General features: G+C 41.7%; 1 protein-coding gene across 1 annotated transcript in view; it reads right to left on the reverse strand.

The window, feature by feature from the left end:
- Positions 1-18,039, reverse strand: part of IGF2BP3 (insulin like growth factor 2 mRNA binding protein 3) — a 116,309-nt gene extending 98,270 nt beyond the window's left edge. The window contains exons 1-3 of the mRNA XM_062567807.1: positions 18,025-18,039; positions 17,330-17,551; positions 16,173-16,233 (exon numbers count right to left, since the gene is read on the reverse strand). Coding sequence (XP_062423791.1) covers positions 16,173-16,233; positions 17,330-17,504 — 236 coding nt within the window. The 5' untranslated portion in view covers positions 17,505-17,551; positions 18,025-18,039. The remainder of the gene's footprint in view (positions 1-16,172; positions 16,234-17,329; positions 17,552-18,024) is intronic.
- Positions 18,040-18,767: the final 728 nt, after the last annotated feature.

An 18,767-nucleotide genomic window follows, 5' to 3' on the forward strand; every position in this document is an offset into this window, starting at 1 on the left:
GTAGCACCGCTCTCTATTTTGAGTCACCCGTTAAGCTTCTCGCACAAAGCTGCATCTGCTTTCAGGATAAACTCAAATATCTCATGTGTGAAAGAGACTGGATTTTTGCGAGTGGGACATTGCTCAGGAAGCACAACCAGAAGACTAGTATTAGCACATCCAAGTTAGGTCATGCAGTACAGTTAAATCAACTAATGAAAGATTGACTACTTTTTTATTTATTTATACAGATAAGCTGGACAGCACGTTTTCACTTATTACCATGTGCTCCAGGATTTTATTTTGACAATTCTGCACACTACTAATTAGACTAAAAGCTTACATTCATTATTTGTAAATTCCCACAACTGGCCCACAAAGACATTTTTAAAAAAGAAAACTCTAGATTCCACCATTACCATATTAATGCTGAATTTCTCATTTGAAGAAACTTACATTTTCCAGATATTGTTAATGACTGAAGGCAGTTAAGATTTTTTTAATTAAAGAATTAAATACTGCTTTGAATTCTGAGATGTTCCAATATCTTTCAGTAGGAAAATGGCCTTTCATCCACCCTTAATTTTGTGGACTCTTGACATTTCAGCCCTTCTTTCCTCTCTCAGGATCCTTTACAGAAACATCCTTTAGAGAAACCTGGGTGGGTTTTTTTTGTGTGTGTGTTTGTTTTTTTTTTTTGTTTTGTTTTGTTTTAAGTTGCAGTTTCTCTTTCTCTCCTCCCCTCCAGAGCTGCTGGGATCTCTGTTCCTCCCACAATTGTACTACTGAGAAGATTTTCTTGACTGAACATTTTAGAGTCATGGTCGCCCGGGATTTAGATAATGGCAAAAACACTCAGGAGGCATATGAAGGACCTTTAAAATAAAAATAATGCCTTTAAAAAGTAAAAGGGCTTCCAAACGTGTGAAAAATTTTGTTTATGAACTGTCCTACCCAACTGAGCTAGTAATCCCTTAACGGTGGGACATAATGCCCTACCTCTCCCCTACCCGCCTTCAGCCACCAAGACAGTTAAAGGTGTCTTCTGTCCCCTTCCCTACTCGTGATGCCCACGGGGGCTGTGAGTCGAAGCAGTCAATATTGCCGTTGCAGACTGGCTGCAGAGTTTGACATCAGCTGTGAGCAGCAGCTCTGGACTGAGAGCTGCGCAGGGCATCCCCGCGACATACGGCCAAGTCGGAGGCTGCAGAGCTCGAAGTACGGAAAGGAAAAGACGGAATTTTGAATTTGCAATGAACTGAGTGTCTTTTAAAATGCTAAAGAAACTGTCTAGGATATTTTAGTGTCATTTCTAAAGAAAACAAGCAAAAGTAGTATAAAGAGATAGGTAATCGTGAAAAAAAAAAAGCCAACAAGGTGCTTCATTCCCCACAGCAGTTGCTGGACATTGCCTTGCAGCGTCTCTGCTGCGCTCATCTTCCCCACTACCACGACTTACTCTGTGAAAGAAGCTTGATGGAAGTGTGCAACATTGCTACCAAAGATGATATAAAAGTTTTGGCAATATTTTTGGCTGAGGAGATATGACACCAGATTAGATCTTGTCTTGAACAAGAGCTCAGTGATTCATCCTTCCTTGATTAAAACATTTCAATAAAATCAGCCACGTTCACTGATAAACTCAGTAGTCACCATACTGCCAACACCAAGTGGTTGTTCAACCACAAGACTTGCTTTCAAAAAGCTGTATTTGCAGGAAATACTGAAATGCTTTCTGGATCCTTTGTGTCACAGCTGTAAGCAGGGAGCCTAACCTATTTTGGTCTTTTTCAGGCCAGGTTCAAGTGAAACTCAGATTGTTCCTGCTCAGTTTGAGTTCACTGTATACTTCAGATTAATCACTCAGATCCAGTTCTGATTTAAGGGGGGCAAAAAAGATAAAAATAATGTAAGGTTTGAAAGAAAATAGCAGGAGTTGCTCCAACTACACTGAGACTAAAATGCACTTGAAAGACTCTGTTACGTAGATGTAGCAGAACAGGCAACTCTAGTTGCTACCTCTTCGCTATATTATATCTGATATAAACCCTTCAAGTTGTGAAAAGCTACTCACTTACAGAGCTTAACCTGAGAAAGGTTCTGGTGTTATGGGAGCTGCATAGGGACACATCTCTGTACACTTCCTCCCTGCTTTACCCCCAACACACACACCGGGTAAAGAAAAGCCTGCTTGGTGTCTCTTGGTGTTGACTGTTGTACAAAAACTGGAATAATTTTAGGAATTGGACATTGATTTATCTCAGTAAAGCAAAGTTCCTGTGGGGTCTGAGAAATTGGAGGGAGGAGGGGAGGATGGTGACAACACACTGAAGAACTACTGCTGAAAGCACCACCTAGCTTTACACAGCTTGCACACTATAACTAGATTAAGTGAAAATTCAGAGTTAAGCAAGATTTCAAGTGCATTTGTAAGCTTCAGCTAACAGACAGGCTCCCTGGCATTTTTAGATGTCTTCCACAATATAGAAAGATATTAACAAGGAAAAAAAAAGATGCGCTGCTTTGTTTAGGAGTCTGTTCATGTTTATAGATATTATTATATAAAGTCCTGGTGCTTAAAAGACAAAAGCAGCTTAAAAATAAATTTAATAAGAGCAAAGAGCATTCAGCATTGCAAAAGGTATTGTTACATGATTGACTATGTTTTAGGCTCTTTCCAGTGTATAAAGCCATCCTTAAAGAATGTGCATGCATGCAGGGCTTCGTCACGCACCCATTCCAACCAAAACCTGCATTTTTTAAATTACTTTTTTCATTAAGATGTATTTTATTCAATTTAGCAAGAGGTCAGCTTTTCACATACGTATAGTAATGGAGCACTTAAAAGATACTATGCTCATCATCTGATGTTCAATTTAAGCCTAACAAAGACGTAAAAAAAGAAAAAGAAAAAGAAAAAAAACCACATGCATGCACACACAAAAATGTTTTTCTTACTACTTTCCACCCTTCAATATCAAGACAAATCAAGAAAAACTGAAAGTAATGGCGAGAACTTGTTTTAGATCCTCTACACCATCCTAAGTGATTATATTTAATAGAATTTATACTTGACCAGTCTTACAACAGCAGAAGTCTCAATTTTACCAGATATTTCCTGTTAATATTGCTTGACAATGAATAAGATGTTCCTTCTCGAAAAATACTGCACAACCTTCACTCTAGTGAAAAGTTTCTACTTTGATTTTTTTTTTTTTGAATTTAACACACACAATAGCTAAGACACATCACAAAGATGTCAGCTCTCATTTTGATGCTTTAGTAATTGCTCTGCTAGCACACTGAGCTGAACTAACTGGATACCAACAAGAGAAAACAGCTCTCAAGCAGTGGCTCTCGCTAATGGCAATCCAACATAGCCTCAAACTGATTATGACCTGACGCATGTGAGATAACACGTCTGCTGCAGTGATAAAATACGTGGGTTTTGCTGTTATCTCCACCAAATGTTTTTCCTTCCTTTCTGCTGCCCTGCAGAAGACTCAAAAGCAATCAAAACGGACTACTCCGCAGTTGGGCTTTGTCATTTTTATGCTGAACGTCATCAGATGTAGAATTAAAAAAAAGTCATTGCTTTCTCTAGACCTAAATTGCTTGCAAAAGGAAGTAAACTAGGCTAAAGGTTTTCGGATAGTATAATGGGTTTTTTTTTAATATGTTTGTTTTAAGTAATATTCTCTAAAGCGTTCTCCCCAAAAGATAACATCCCATTCAATTGCACAAAAATTGCAGGGAAAGAATAGCACCAAATAAAATTATTTCCTACTTGCACTTATAGAAAGAGATTACATTACTTAAAACACTTGTCCATTTCTCCCTGCCAAAAAAGTTCTATATTTTCAAAGGATGAATGTACTCTCTTTCAGTCGGTGATGTAGAACTAAGTGATGTACACTTTTTGCATGCACACACAAATTTTTGTACATTAAGGTTTGGTCTGAAGACAGAATACTGAAAATGTAACTTTTGATTAACCTTTATAAAAGTTAAATTTTGTAGCACAGTTACATCCGTGCAATGTCTTTTATGAACACAGGTCTGCATATGTTAATCTCTCCCTTTTCACATGGCAATTAGTTCGGTCAGGATAAATACACTACGCTATTGCAACGCTAATAAATTTGCATTCACATTAAATATTATGTACTGCTATAGTTAAAGCATTGCAGCCTGTGTGTAAACAGCCTCTCTTGCAATTCCTTATATTTACTTCACAAAGATATTATAAGTTACAATTACATCTTTCATTAAACTTCATTTGTTAGAACTTCCAAAGCAACTGTGCATTTTCAAAGTAGCTTTGTTGAGCACACACAGGCTTATATAGAAAAATATATGAAAGCAATCCCTGAACTTTCATATCAGGCCGTGATGAAAGCCTTACAGTATCATTCTATTCTGCTCAACCGGAAAAAAAAATTAAAACAACAACCAAAATTGTGCACAAATTTTAAACTTTTCAATAGTTCACAATTATTCTGAGCTCTTACAATTACTTTCAAAAGCAACTTATGTTCCAGAACACTTCTGTACAAGAGGTGTAAGTGTAGCTTCTTTGTTAACCTTTACAGTTACTACATAATAATTTCTTCTATTTTTATAATACTATAAAAATTTGCCATAGCTTAAAGAAGTGGCATAAAAAGCAATCACTGGATAGTCACTATTACCTTTTAAATAACCCTATTATTTTTCATTTCCTGTCGTACAGAAAACATAGAATATAGTGTATGTTTTGAGGATGAATATCACAGCATTTGCTTTTTCATTGTCACCATAGATCTAAGATATATTATTGTTATGATCAGAGAACAAAAGGAGTTCACATTTCTGTAGTCCTGAAAACTGCTCTCATGTTTATCTGCTGCACTACGTAAAGACATTTAAACTATTTCAGCTCATTTTGTATTAAAATGAGCACTGTAAATCTGGATCAGTTAGTTTCAAGGCAAAGAAAAGGCCTACACTGTACTACAGCTAACTAGTAGCTTCATAAATATAATTATCATTAATTTCAAGGTTATTTGCATTTAGCAGCTTATGGTGTTCAAGCGCACAGCATTTTGCTAGATACTTAAATCCAGAGTAGGAATGAAATTCATGTGAATGATGATGATGTGTTTGACCAAGTTTACTAAATTATGTAGCAGTTAACTGCTTCAAAGTTAGTTTGCATAGAGATTTACAAACTTACTATCATGCCAAGGCAATAATTACTATCTTCTTTTTACTGTCATAAAGTACAGAGTTGTTAACAAAGATACCTATATTATCAGGTGGTATCTGCCCCCACTGCTAGATCAAGTTGCTTTTACCTCAGAGCCTGGTTTAATAGTTTCAGTATGCCTTTTTAAGCTTTGAAATTTAATCGCTCCATCTGCATACAGATCTGCCCAGCAATTGGGGATTTAAGAACATTTTAAAAAAGAAATAAAAGAGCAGGAGAAAACTAAAAATACTCAATTACCAAAAAAAAAAAAAAAACAAACAAACAAAAAAAAAAACATAAGGAAGACTGTGATGTTACAAGATTCAACACCAGAAATTAAAAAAAAAAAAAAAAGAAAAGAAACATTAGGAGTCACTGCTCATTTTCTACATACTTCACCGTTCACACACCTTCTTTATTCATCTCCCCCATCCCAAAAATTCAGCTTCTTCCAGATCTTTTTGACACCAGTTTAATGCCTGGCGCTGGACTAAACAAGAGCCACCAACTACCAGCAACAGCCACAACTGGAGCTATCGCAAGGCCTGAAGCAGGGCGATCGCTCCCTGCCCCTCTTCCCCAAACCAGGCTGACAGTTTACACCGCACATGTGCTGGGGTGAAGCTGCTGCTGGGAGCCCTGGGCACTCACCACAGCGGCTTTGGGAAGCCACCACTGGCCAAAAGCAATTTCATCCTCACGGACTTCCCACCAGCGACAGAGCGTTACTAAACCTTGGGCAGACTTCTCCATGCTCTGCTTTTTTTTTTTTTTTTTTTTTTAATTTTATTTATTTTTTATTTTTTGCTTTGCACATGCTTTTTTGTGCATGCATGTCTGTTTTGGGGTGAGTTTTTTCAGTTTTTTTCGTTTGTTTGTTTGTTTTTTCAAGGGCACCAACCAAAATGAAACAGCCAGTGACACAAGTCAGAGCTACGTCAAACAGAAGCTTTCTGGGATCCCAAAACAAGCACAATTTCCATCAACGCTTCTTGGCTAAAGGAAGTTAAACTAACTTCGGCTTTCATTCGAAAAGCTGTTTTCAAGAGCTGCTCTACATCACACAGCCCTGCTACCCAGCAGAAAACCGACACAACCACGTCCACAGCGCGGACCTTTCCTGCAGCTCACGCACGCCGCCGTCGCGCTTTTGGCGTTGAGATGCTGAACTTCACGCAACCTACGCGAAAGCAGTAACGGGGTAGTAACGAAGCGCGTGGACCAGGTAACGCAAGAATAAGGGCCAGAAAGGAAAGCAATATACATAACCTGAATATTTGGCATGGAGGAAGACGAAAGCAAGCCCTGGGCAACACTCGCTATTCTGTGCTTTTACTGAAGCTAGCCCAACACAAAGGTAAAGTAGGTTTTTACCTCGGTCAATCTAAAAGCTTGAAGTGTGCTACAAATTACAATGATAAATCTTCTAAATCTTTTTTCCAAGGTTATTTTCAAGGAGTGATATGCGACTGCAGTGTTACATGGGTTAAGCACCTGCTATGTTCCTGAAAGGATAATTTTGCTCATGGCTTGAGTTTGATTAAACAACTGTGGTCCAGTTGTAGAAATTGTGTGGCACGCTGAAACTTCGGGTAAAAGTTTGCACTTCCGTTAAAGACGACAGAATGAGGTATATTTACATGACAATTTCAAAAGCCATTTCTTGTTTAGTAGAGCGGTCAGGGTGGAAGAAGAAAGGAAGGAGATAGGGAGTAGGATATCACACTATTTATGAAAATCCCTTCTCAACTCCATATCAATAGAAAGCTTATGAAAATAGGTATACAACTCCATTTAAATATATTGTTAATGCAAACAAAATAAGCAGTGATTCAAAACAAACTACCAAACTAGAACAAGACTTCGCCATTTGGTATTAGCGCTCAGACTATTATCAAGTATCAAATTTAGTATTTAACGAATAATGAACCATAATGAAAGGACAGCTATTTTATTTGACTATAACTTAATGTTACTTTAAAAAGAAAAACAAAAACACACTGTACACCAATAAGCATTCTAGTGAATCTTTGGATGAAACTGCATTAGCAGTATGAGAACATTTTACGTCACTGCTCCTGACTACCCCCTTTAAATTCAGAGGAGAAATTCAGCAAAAAGGAGTATACAGTACTTTTTTTTTTTTTAAAAAAAAAGAGCTATGCATAGACATTAACAGCTATCCATTTCTCATTTATTTTGCACAGGTTATTAACCACTTGTGCTGTATTATAAGATACTCCTATTCTTTTACTTTAACTGGTAGTAGATCTATAGATCACATATTAAACTACATGCTTATGATCTCTTCATATGTACTTGAAATGAAAAAAGAAAATCTGAATTTTCATGTAGATTTAATTACCTAGCATCCCTGGATATGCATTTCTTATAAATTCCTTTAGTAAATACTCCTGTGCAGATTCAAAGTTCATATAACGAGATATAACAACACTCTTGTTATGGTCAATACGAATAATACTCTCTCTGATTAGCAACGGTAGGTTATAGCTCTCGGTCACTGAGTTATGCTATTCCCCATAACCACATAGAATTTGCTTAAATAATTGAACTTCTATAACTGCAAAGCTTGTCATATAAGAACTCTTATTGTTGACCAGCACCAAAACTGTGATCGATACCATTAAAAGACACTTAGTACTGAATCATTCTCATTTAACCCTAGTGAATAGTTCTGTCTGAACACTAGAATACCAGTTTTATGAAAAGAACATGGTTCAAGTATCCAGTTGCCTCAATAGGAAAGATCTGTGTGTTTTTCACACTGCAGTGGTACACATCAGTACAGACCAACACAGGTGGGAAAGACAGACATCTGTATACAATATTATAGAATTATGAAATAGTTTTTTAATGAGTAGTTTGCTAATTAGCAATAATATTCCAAGACACAGACAAATAGATTTTAACTTTTCTACCAGAAATGCTGGTTGCCACAAACCTTTAAAGTGTTTTCAACATAATTTTAACTCACCTGAGAAAAAAAAAAAAAAAAAAAAAAAGAGGAGGCTTACATTCTAAGTGTAGTCTATTACCTTAAATTAAATCACTGCCTAAATTCATCAAACATCCTATAGATTATTATGGTTTTCAAATATTGTTTCAAAGATGCATCATTTTGAATTTCTTGCTCTAGAAGTAGCAGGAAAAAGCATGAGCTGTTCTTCTATGGTAATTAGAAATTTGCCATCATAGAAACACTCTTCCGTAAGTACATGGATCAAGTAATCTGCTCTATCGCTGAAAATAAATTTCTGGATGATTTGTTCTGGAATGACTTAAAAAGTTTGCATCTTTCGCCCTTGCTAGGAGATATATGTGTTTTTGTGCAAAACGCTACGACCCGTTTTGCAAACTCCGTCCCCCAAGCGCCTTTCTGCAGCACGCTGAGAACTAGCTCAGGGGCCCTGGGCGGGAGACAGCCTGCAGGATCACCCCCCCGGGGGAGAGCTCTACCGAGAAACTGCAGAGGACAACTCCCTCAAGGGAGCTCTTTTCCCTTCTCTTGGCTAGCTCTCTTGCCCTGCTTATTCCTAGAAAATTGGAATTCCAAATCGATCTATAAATGCTACCTATTTAACAGGTAACTAAGCGCAAACACAGCAAGTTTTTCACTTCATAACTAACCACCACGTAACATGAAGTTTCAGCAAAATAAATAATTGTAAACACAACTAACAGCTAGAGGAGCATTTTTGTCAACAGCAATATTTTTGCTCACAAAAACTAGAGCTCTAAGTGGAATCAGAATTTCTATGTTTGAATATTTAAGAATACATTTAGATGAAGCAAGCTCCATTTCTGGAGTGAAAACATACAGAATCTGTACATTTCAAATCTAGAAGTAAAATCAATTTACCAAAACAATAAAACTCTGCTATCTTCAGAGGAGAAAAACATATTAGACACACAGTGTAGACTACGTATTTTAAAATAGCGTTCCTAAAGTTCAGCTGAGCATGAAAGTTAATCTTTCAAAAGTGAACATTCAGCTCCAATTCTGGTCGAGTATACTAATACTAGTAAAAAGAAACTCAATTATTTTTATAAATTCTCCAGATATTTTTAGCTAGTCTCTTCCTAAATTGCGAGTAGTTGTATGGTAATAGCTTTTCATTTATATATTTAACATATTAAATATATTTTTTTTTCTTTGAAACATTTCTCTGCATTATTTCTCAGCAGACTATACTCAAAAGTTCATCGTGATACTAAAAATAAATAAATAAATAAATCTGAAGGCGGCCTTTCCACCTGAAGACCTTTCATTTCAAGACAGTTTCATTCTAACGGTTAGTCCCATACCTAAAAATGTCAGATCCCCCTTCATCTCATCGTTATTTGTGCTCTTATTTTAACTTTATTAAAAACACCGATTGTCCCATTTTCCCTGTGAGAGCCAGAGAGGCCCTTTTCAGATTTTTTTAAAAGGAGGATTTAGCTGGTGCTGATCCTGCTACACCATACAGAGGCAGCACAGAGCAGCAAGGCGCCTCCTGTGCACTCTATGGGAGACGGTCCTTACGCTATAGGTTTCTCTTGTGGCAACCGCTATGAGAATACGCTTGAGCAAAACAAATAACATAATTTAACTCAATTTTACATTTCAAACTTAAATATTCCGGGGGGGGGGGGGGATCCTCCCTACTTTTTAACTGCCACACGTACAGTATTTTAATGCTGACCCTAAAGTTGACCCTAATGACACACAGTTTATTTACTAAATACAAAAAGATCCAGCCACAAACCTAAAGATTTTCTTGCTGGTTAAATGCATTCATCTTTCACCCACCCACATGCACACAGATATTGCAGACTTAGAAAGAAGCAAAACCAGGAGAGAATACAGTTGTATAATCTTTTAACTATCTTAAACATCCAAACATAAAAGAGCTTTTCAAAGTTAGTTTGGTTATTTCTGGTGATGAGAGGGAATAACTGTAGTATCCGCGCGGACAGCTGTCCCCAGAGAGGCTGAGGAGCCCCCAGCAGCTCCCTGACCTTCCCAGCGCCCCCAACCCAGGGGCCCAGGGAGATTCTGGAAGCTCTCACAGCACTTTCCACAATATCGTCTTTATTTGGGCAGCACGTGAAGACGCTCACAGCAAAGATGCAGGTTGGAAAGCCACATAAATGCACACACTTGACACGTCCAGGAGAGAGGAGGGGAAAAAAAAGAGAGAGAGAAAGAAAAAAGGGGAAAAAAATGGATGGAACCTCCAGACTAAAGCCTGGAAATAACACAAATATTTCTGGTAACAGTGTCACATTTTCAGAAAGAAATAAGGAAATGAAAGCTCTGTTTTTAGCTTCACTTTCAACAATAATTGACAGATAATTCCATACTCTGCATCATTTGTGAAAAAGCATGGACAGACCCATGGATAAACATTTTGCATGTGAAAACAAATTGAGAGAAAACAAAGAGAAATATAAGTCCTCTCAAGCTACATAGTGATATTTCAGTATTAGCAAGCACATCAATCCTATTAAAACTTTTCCCCTTATCTTTCCCCCTTTATAAAACATGAAAAGCTGTGTCTGTACTTACACTGTATGACATTTGATATTTGCACCCATTCTACATTTATTTTCTGATTTTGAGTAATCAAATTCCAATTGTTCTAAACAATTATCTTTTTTTTTTTTTTTTTTTTTTTTTAAGTCAAATTTACAAAAATCCCACATCAGTAATGCATTGTTCCCATCTCACTGTACTGGTATAAGGAGGAAGTCACCACAATCATCTTTAATTATGCTATATACCTTGAGGTATTGGTTATCAACAGCCCAAGATGATAAAATCCTGAAAGTGAAGATGACTTCAAGGAGGGGAGCAGATTGAGAGCACGAAAGACATTTTTATACAGGATCTCTTGAAGGCTCACCCTGTCCATTTTTAGATGGGCGTATTTTAATTCTATCTGGGCCCCTCTCACAGAATTTACAGGAGGCATCACATTTTTTAGGTTAGATAGGTAAATCCTAAGCCATTTGACAATTTTTCTGGCCAAAAAGAAGCATTTAAACTCCACCCAAGAGCTAGTCTGAACTCATAAGTACTCCAACACCACAGAGTCCTATGTGCTGTACTTAAAAGAGCAACTGAAGCAAATAAAATCCCATTTTACAAAAAAATATCACCTTCAAGGTCTCAAAAACACATGGAAACGCTTTATTACCCGATGATTAAGGGAGAAAAAAAAAGAGAGAGGAGAAGTATTTTTAAACACTTCCTGGTTATATTTTATTATTCTTGAGTTGCATTTCCAAGATATGTTACTTTTTTATTTTTCCCTCTTCAAAATTTATATATCCACACACAAATTAAGGTCCACATACAAGGATGCATTCAGGGTACCTTCCATAAGGGGATGCGGCAAAGAAAGAGCAAGTAGCAACCCTTCAGGATGCAAGTTTAGAGACACAGGTTTTACCTACTTCAGTTTTTTTTTTTTTTTTTTTTTTTTTTGGCAACAGAAAGGATACTTTCGATGATCAGACAGTATGAGGAACTATACAAAATAAACTTTCAACAACGTAACAGTTACCATAATGGGTGAAGAATTATCTGTCCTTGACCTAACAACCTGTTGCCTACACAGGAATCACAACAGCTATTCAGATTCATATTTTCCACTATAACTGTAAGCGTTCAGAATTAAAAAAAAAAAAAGAAAAAGAAAGAAAAAGAAAAAAACAGTTCTTCACATCTGCAAAAATAGATATAGAAACAGAGCATAAAAACTCAAAGTCATTAGGCAAAATTTGGGCTTTCACTCCTGAAAACACTTTAACTTGGACCCACGTGTGGTCCTCAGCCTGCCTCCACTGAGCAAAGCATGAATATGGCTAATAAATGATATAGGGTTTGTTTATTTTACTATATCTACTTACATTCAGCATGTTTCTCCCTACTTGATATTTATGGAATCAAAACTAAAAATCAATGCAACTAAGCTATTTTTAACATAATTTTGACTGTCATAGCTATGATACACAGTTCCGTCTCATGAAGCCATTTCCCACCACTCTGCACACACAACGTATGAACTCTAATTATACTAAAAATTAGCAAGTCCAATTGAGTGCCCATCCAACAGCATAAGAGTCATTCATTAAGCACAGACAGTTTTTGTGTGGACTTTTAGGCCAGTTTTCCTTAGTCTTCACATCCTGTAGCGTTCTAGGTGAAGGGTAGCGGGAAATTCACTATGTTACTTGTAACAGACTTGCTAACAAATAGCTTGCTAAAAGGCAGCACTACCTATCCGGCGCACTGTTGTTACTCTTTTTCCCCCACTCCTCTCCCAAAGGAAAAGCTCCAGGATAGACACTGCAAATTCATTTTTTCAGTAGAAACAGAGAAGCCCAGAGCTGGAAAAAATACTCCTCTCCCCACCCCCAAGCCAGAAAACCGCCTCGTAGTGCCCGAGCTCTGCTCTTACAAGCATCTGAGGCTGCTGGGGGAGCAGCTCGTCCCCAGGCGAGGCGCCAGGGCCGGGGGAGGCCCACCTGGGCCGCGGCAGCCCCAGGTGCCCCCCCTCGCCATGCACAGGGGGCTTCAGGCCCATTTGACTAGTCTGCTGGGGCTGCGACCATCCCGCCGCATCTTCATTTTTGCAAAAAGATGACCAGGGCGAGGAGCGATCGTGACTAACGTCCTGCGTTCTGTTGCAGAACGTGACTAGCGGTCAAAATCATTACTGTGCCTTCTCCAAGTTTTGAATCAAGTGACCTAAACCTTGAAGCATTGCAATAGCCTTCCCTGATTTGGAGGGGTCTGAATGCAGAAATTCTGCATTCCTTTTACATTCCCTCGAGATTTCAGTAGTAAGGCAGGAATCTACTCTGAGCTTATTAAATACTTTGCACCTCCCCCAAAATAATTCTCCACCCTTTTATCAAGCAAACCTTGACCAGGCCCCTTTCTTTCAACTGCAGCGTATCCAGTTGTCTGTTTTTAAATACTTCCAAGGGGGAGGGGAGGGACAGAGCCGCACACAGGCTCCCTGCGAGCAGGCCACTAGCCTCCCTTTCCCAGCAGGTAGAAAGGTAGTTGTGCAAATCTGAGTGCACCCACTTCACATCTGGAGATCCAGCACAGCTGGAATGCAGTGACTAGCGGGCCCAAGAATTTCCCTCCGAGTAACGAACCCAGCACAGGGCTCAGTGATCATCCTGGGGACTGGACTCAGCTTTGTGGCAACCCTACCTGACATCACCCCTTGACCTTCCTTTCCACCACAAGGACGTGGATTACCAAACCTCTCACCCTTTCCTCCTGGGCGCCTCAGCACCCTCTGGAAAAAGATACCCTCAGAATATCTTTGTCAGTGGAAAATATGCATAATCTGTTTAAAAATATATATATATTTAAAGAAATTGTAATGAAAATGAGCAGGAACTCTCCATGAAGCAGCCACCCACCAGCAGAGGTCAATACAATGTATTGAATAATTTCAGTGTGCTACAGAACAACTTTGACTCTTATGAAACAATCATTCGACCAAACTATTAATTATACACTCGTGCTGAAGCACAGACTTCACATATCCACCGTTTTCTCTTTGTTTTTTTTAAACCACATACCCCTACCCCCAATGGTATCACTTTTCTTACTACAGCAAACACTGGACTATGCAGGGCTCTATGGAAAACTCACCCCAGGCTTGCAACATGCAAACACGCTGGGTGGGCTGGCAGAGCAACACACACACACACACACACACACACCCCTACCTTGGTACTGACTGTATCTGACACCTTGCCCTTTTCTAAAAAAAAATATACAAATGCTTCAAATAAGTTACTTTGAAAACACGCTAATAACCAATTTTACCAAAATAATCAATACTTGAAGGCTGCCCTTTCACAAGCATCTAACCACTCTAAATATACACCCAGTAAACAATGTTTAGAGACATGGGGAGGAAAAATAAAATAAATAACTTGTTGACCCCACAAAGGTATTGTACATCTATAAAAGGAATAAGAAGTCACTTCTACATATGGAGGCCATTGAATGAATTTTAAGTAGGTTTCTGTATTTGATTTTGGGAAGGGGGAGTGGAAACAAAGAGGAAGGAAGTGCAGTTATGAGAAATGCAATTTAATTTTTTGTTAAACAGCAGTATAAATCCAATCTATAACTGATACATTCCAACATGATACTGCATGATGGAACTGTGTTTTAACACATAAGAGCTTCAGAAGAACCAACACAGACATACTGATACCATCATATTTGCAATTTTTGGAATCTTATGCCTTTATCTTGGCAATGTATATCTACAAAAGAGCTAAAGTTCAACGTAGAATTATTTTCAACAAAAGTTAGACAGATGCATGCTTCCAATATTTCCTACTTTACTAGCAAATATGAAGGCATGCTATCCCACAGGAAGAATGTACTTTCACAATTTTAACTGAACTGACAAATAAAAGAACAGGAAAATACATTTAAATACACTATATAGTGATATAAAAGGTAGTGGGGTTTTTAAACAGTGATTGTTAATTTACATTTATATGAATAAAATGAATTTGTTTCTAACAGCGTAAATAGATCGCTGTTTGCACATGCTTAAGATTAATAAACATGTTTGTAAACTCACTTATTACAGAGACTTCTAGGGAATGATCAATTATTGTGTGTCCCATGAAATTTTTTTTATTTAAATCTAAATAGTATTTTAAGCCTACAAGAATATTTTAATACATACAAAAGCTGAAATATAAACTACTGTGAATTACAAACCTGTATATCATGCATAATAAAGAAAAAAGCATAAAATGTATTAATTTCTCAATTAAAGTATCAAATAAATATAACCATGAAGATTAACATGATATGAATTGGCCCAGAGTTTTCTCCTCCTTGCTAGCTCTAGACCATCAAAAATCCTCCATGCTTTCCTCAAATGAAGCCTTCCTCCAACACTAAATAAAGATTAAACTTCTAATTCGCAAAATACCAAGATCTAATTCCCAACAAGACAGCTAATTCACCTTTTCAAATCAATTATTTTAGATAGACTGCAGTTTTAAAAACAACCGGGAAATAGTAGGAGCCCCTTCTAATAAAGTTGTAGAGACGGACATACTTCCCAGATTGAATAATGGAGGGCAGGAACAAGCACGTGGAAAGTTTGATCTATTTTGCTATTACTCTCTAGTGCACTCCAGCTTTTCTATAATCTAAATATTAGTGAAAAAGTCAGACTGAATTGCTGTAGGCAGTATAAAAATACTACCCTGCTGTATTGTAAATATTGCTTCTTTAAATGAGGCCCACAAAATTACCATCTTGCAAAAATTAAACATACGCTTAGAAATTAAGGATGCATAAATGCTGTCCTTATTGAGAAGTAGTCATTCTCCTTCTGTTTCTACATTTCAGCTCAAAATAATAATGAAAAAATCCTCTGAAATACAGATGAGACTTACACTGTATGCCTATAAAATGCTGCATACTCCAACATGGCAGAATCAAAAATATGTATACCAATGTATTTACAAGATGCTTTTTGTTGCTGGAGTGAAGCTCATGTGCTTGCCCGTTACACAGTTCAAAACACCACATTTCATTTCCTGCTAACACCCAGATTTTAACTCTTCTCAGGAACTTTAAATTTTAAAATCTTAAAAATCACTTGCCATCTCACCATAACCCTTCTTCTCCCACAAAAAGCCTTTTTTAAAAAAATATATAGAGAGATACACTTCTCCTGTAGCCTGGCCAATACAGCGCATTAGAAATACATGGGGTGATTCTGGAAAACCTCTAGGATAGCGCAGAGGGCACGTTAGCGGGTTTAAGAAAGCAGTCCAATCTATCTGAAAGGACGAGAAGCACAAACCTAGGCGTTTTTCAAATTGCTTCTGCCTGGGCAACTAACTGAGAGTGAAGGGGAAGGAAAAAAAAAGGGAAAAAAATTACCTTTGTCTTTTAGGGACTGAGTGTTCAACTTCTATGAGTTTCCCGTGCAGTTCCACTTTACCTGCCGAGACAAGCAGAGGGGGGACATTGCAGCGCGGCCGGGCGCCCCCCGCGCCGCCGACCAGCGCGCAACACGTTACGGCCCATTGCGCGGCGGCGCGGGCAGCGGCGCGGCGGCCGCGCGGAGGGAACAAAGCGCGGCCCGCGCTCGCCCGCGCCCGGCGGGGCCCGGCCGCCTCCCGCCCCGAGCGGCGGGGCGCCCCGCCGGCCCCGGCCCGGGGCCCGCCGCGCCGCCCCGCGCAGCCGCCGCCGGCCGCCGGGCCTCCAACTTCGGGCGATTCTCCGCGAGGAGATGGGAAGGCGGCGAAAGCCGAATGCAAGATAATTAAAATCAAAATAAATAGAAATAAAGCAAACGCTCTCTCTTCCAAGAGAGCCTCTCCCAGGAGACGGCCGCACAGCCCGCTTCACGCGCAAAACCTGCCGTTCTTTTTTTTTAAGCACACAAAAACAGGATGTCGGGGCCAGGAGCCGGCGCGCTGCTGGAGGCGGTGATGGGTGCGTGAGAGCAGCAAAGAGAAACCGAAATAAATAGCAGCGTAGGGCGGGAGGGGGGGCAGGCAGGGCTACCCCCCCCGGCCCAAGTTTGGGGCAATTACGCGGCTCGCCCCTACCCCTGCGAGGAAAAAAAGAAAAAAAAAAAAAAAAAAAAAAAGCCGCGGCCTGCGCAGACCCGCGGAGCGCCCCAGCCCGCTCCTGGGGGCGGGCGGCCCCCGCAAGGGGCTGCGGCGCGTGTGTGCGTGCGGCCGCTGCCCCGCGCCGCGCTCCGCAGCCCGCCCCGCTGCCCCCGGCTGGGGAAGCCCACGCCGCGCCGGGCGGGCTCTGCCGCGGGATGTGGAAAAAAACACGGGCGGCGCGGCGCCGCGGGGGCCCGGCCGCTGGGCCCAGGCTGCAGCGCGGGCCCCTCCGCGGGCGGGCCGGGCCCCTCCGCGGGGCCCCACGGCCGCGCAGCCCCCGCGGGAAGGCCGGGTGGCCGCGGGCGCGCGTGGAAAGGGGCCGCCCGCGCCTCACCTGGCCGCGGGGTCCTGGGGGTAGGGGCAGGGGGGGAGCAGGGAGCCCCGGCTGCGCGGCCGCGGAGCGCCGAGGGGGCCGCTCACCTGAAAGTGCCTCTATGGCCTTCATCGCCCAGCTCTCGTCGGGGCAGTCCACGAAGGCGTACCCCGTCTTCACCAGGAACTGGCCCGAGAAAGGGATCTTGGAGTCCTTAAAGAGACTTTCCAGGTCGAGGGGGCTGACGTTCTCGCCGAGGTTGCCGATGTAGAGCTTATTCATCTTCCTGGCGGCTCGGAGACACGCGTACGGCGGATTACAACCCTCGTCTTGCAAAAGGAGGTGGGGAGGAAGGGAGAAATAAAACAAAATGCGATGGAGGAAGGAGAGGGAGCGAGAGAGAGAGAGAGAGAGAGGACAGGGAAAAAAAAATCAGAGCTGCAGCTCGTGTCCCTCCCTCCCTCTCTCAAGGGGTAAAAAAAAAAAAAAAAAAAAAAAAAATGTGACCAAATGGGAGCCCTAAGTGCCTGCCGTGTTACCCGGGCGCATGGGGGGCGCGGGGGAAACACCCAGCGCCGGGGCCAAGGATGGCGGGCTGAGGAGAGGAAAAGGAGGAGGGGAGGGAAAAAACTACTTTTTTTGTCTTGCCCCCAAGCCCCTTTGGCAGCAGCAGGCGGACTATGAAAATGTCACACTACGTGCGTGCAGGCACCGCCTCTCAATATATAAAAAAAAAAAAAAAAAAACACACAGAGAAGGGGAGGGGGAGGGAGGGAGGGAGAGAGAGAGAAAAAAAAATTACTTGAATATTCCGGCTTTTTGAATGAGCCACGTGTTCAAACTACAAATCAACTTCTCACGTGAGGAATCCCAGCTCTTCAATTAGCGAGTAGCTGGGGCGCGCGCACACACCGAGCGGGAGGAGGAGGAGGAGGGATGGGGTGAAGGACGGGGGGAGGGAGGCCGCGCAGGACGGGACAAGTTTAGCCAGGGCCGGTGGGGGCTGGAGGGCGGGACCGGCGCTGGGGGGAGCGGGGCCCGCCCGGCGCTGCGCCCCCGCCCGCGCCGGCCTCTGCCCTCCGCCGGGGGAGGGGGACAGTGGGGGGGGGGGGGTGCGCGGCGCCGCCCCCCGCCCCCCGAAATCGGCGGCGCCTCCCCCGCGCCGCCGGGGCCGGGCCGCGGCAGGGGAGCGGCAGCGCAGTGCCCGCCCCCGCGGCGCCGCGCTGGGGGGCTGCCGGCGGGGGCGCGCTGCTTCCCCCCACCCCCGCGGAGGGGCTGCGCGGGGCGGGGGCGCGCTCGCCCCCCGCTCCCGGGCCCGGCGGGGGGAGGGGGCCGCGCTTGCCTTTAATCGAGTTAATGGTGGATGGCGGCGGCGAGGAGGCGAAGGCACCGCTGCCCTAGGATGGTAACGGCACACAAAGGGATTTGGCGATCGCCCGCCTCCCCCCTCCCCCCGGCCCGGTTTAAGGAACCATTCATAATTCTCCACATTTGTAAGGATACAATGGTGGGCTTGTGGGGGAGGGGTCTGGGGGTGTGGAGCCT

Source organism: Rhea pennata, chromosome 2, assembly GCF_028389875.1.
Source record: "Rhea pennata isolate bPtePen1 chromosome 2, bPtePen1.pri, whole genome shotgun sequence".
Lineage (NCBI taxonomy): Eukaryota > Metazoa > Chordata > Aves > Rheiformes > Rheidae > Rhea > Rhea pennata.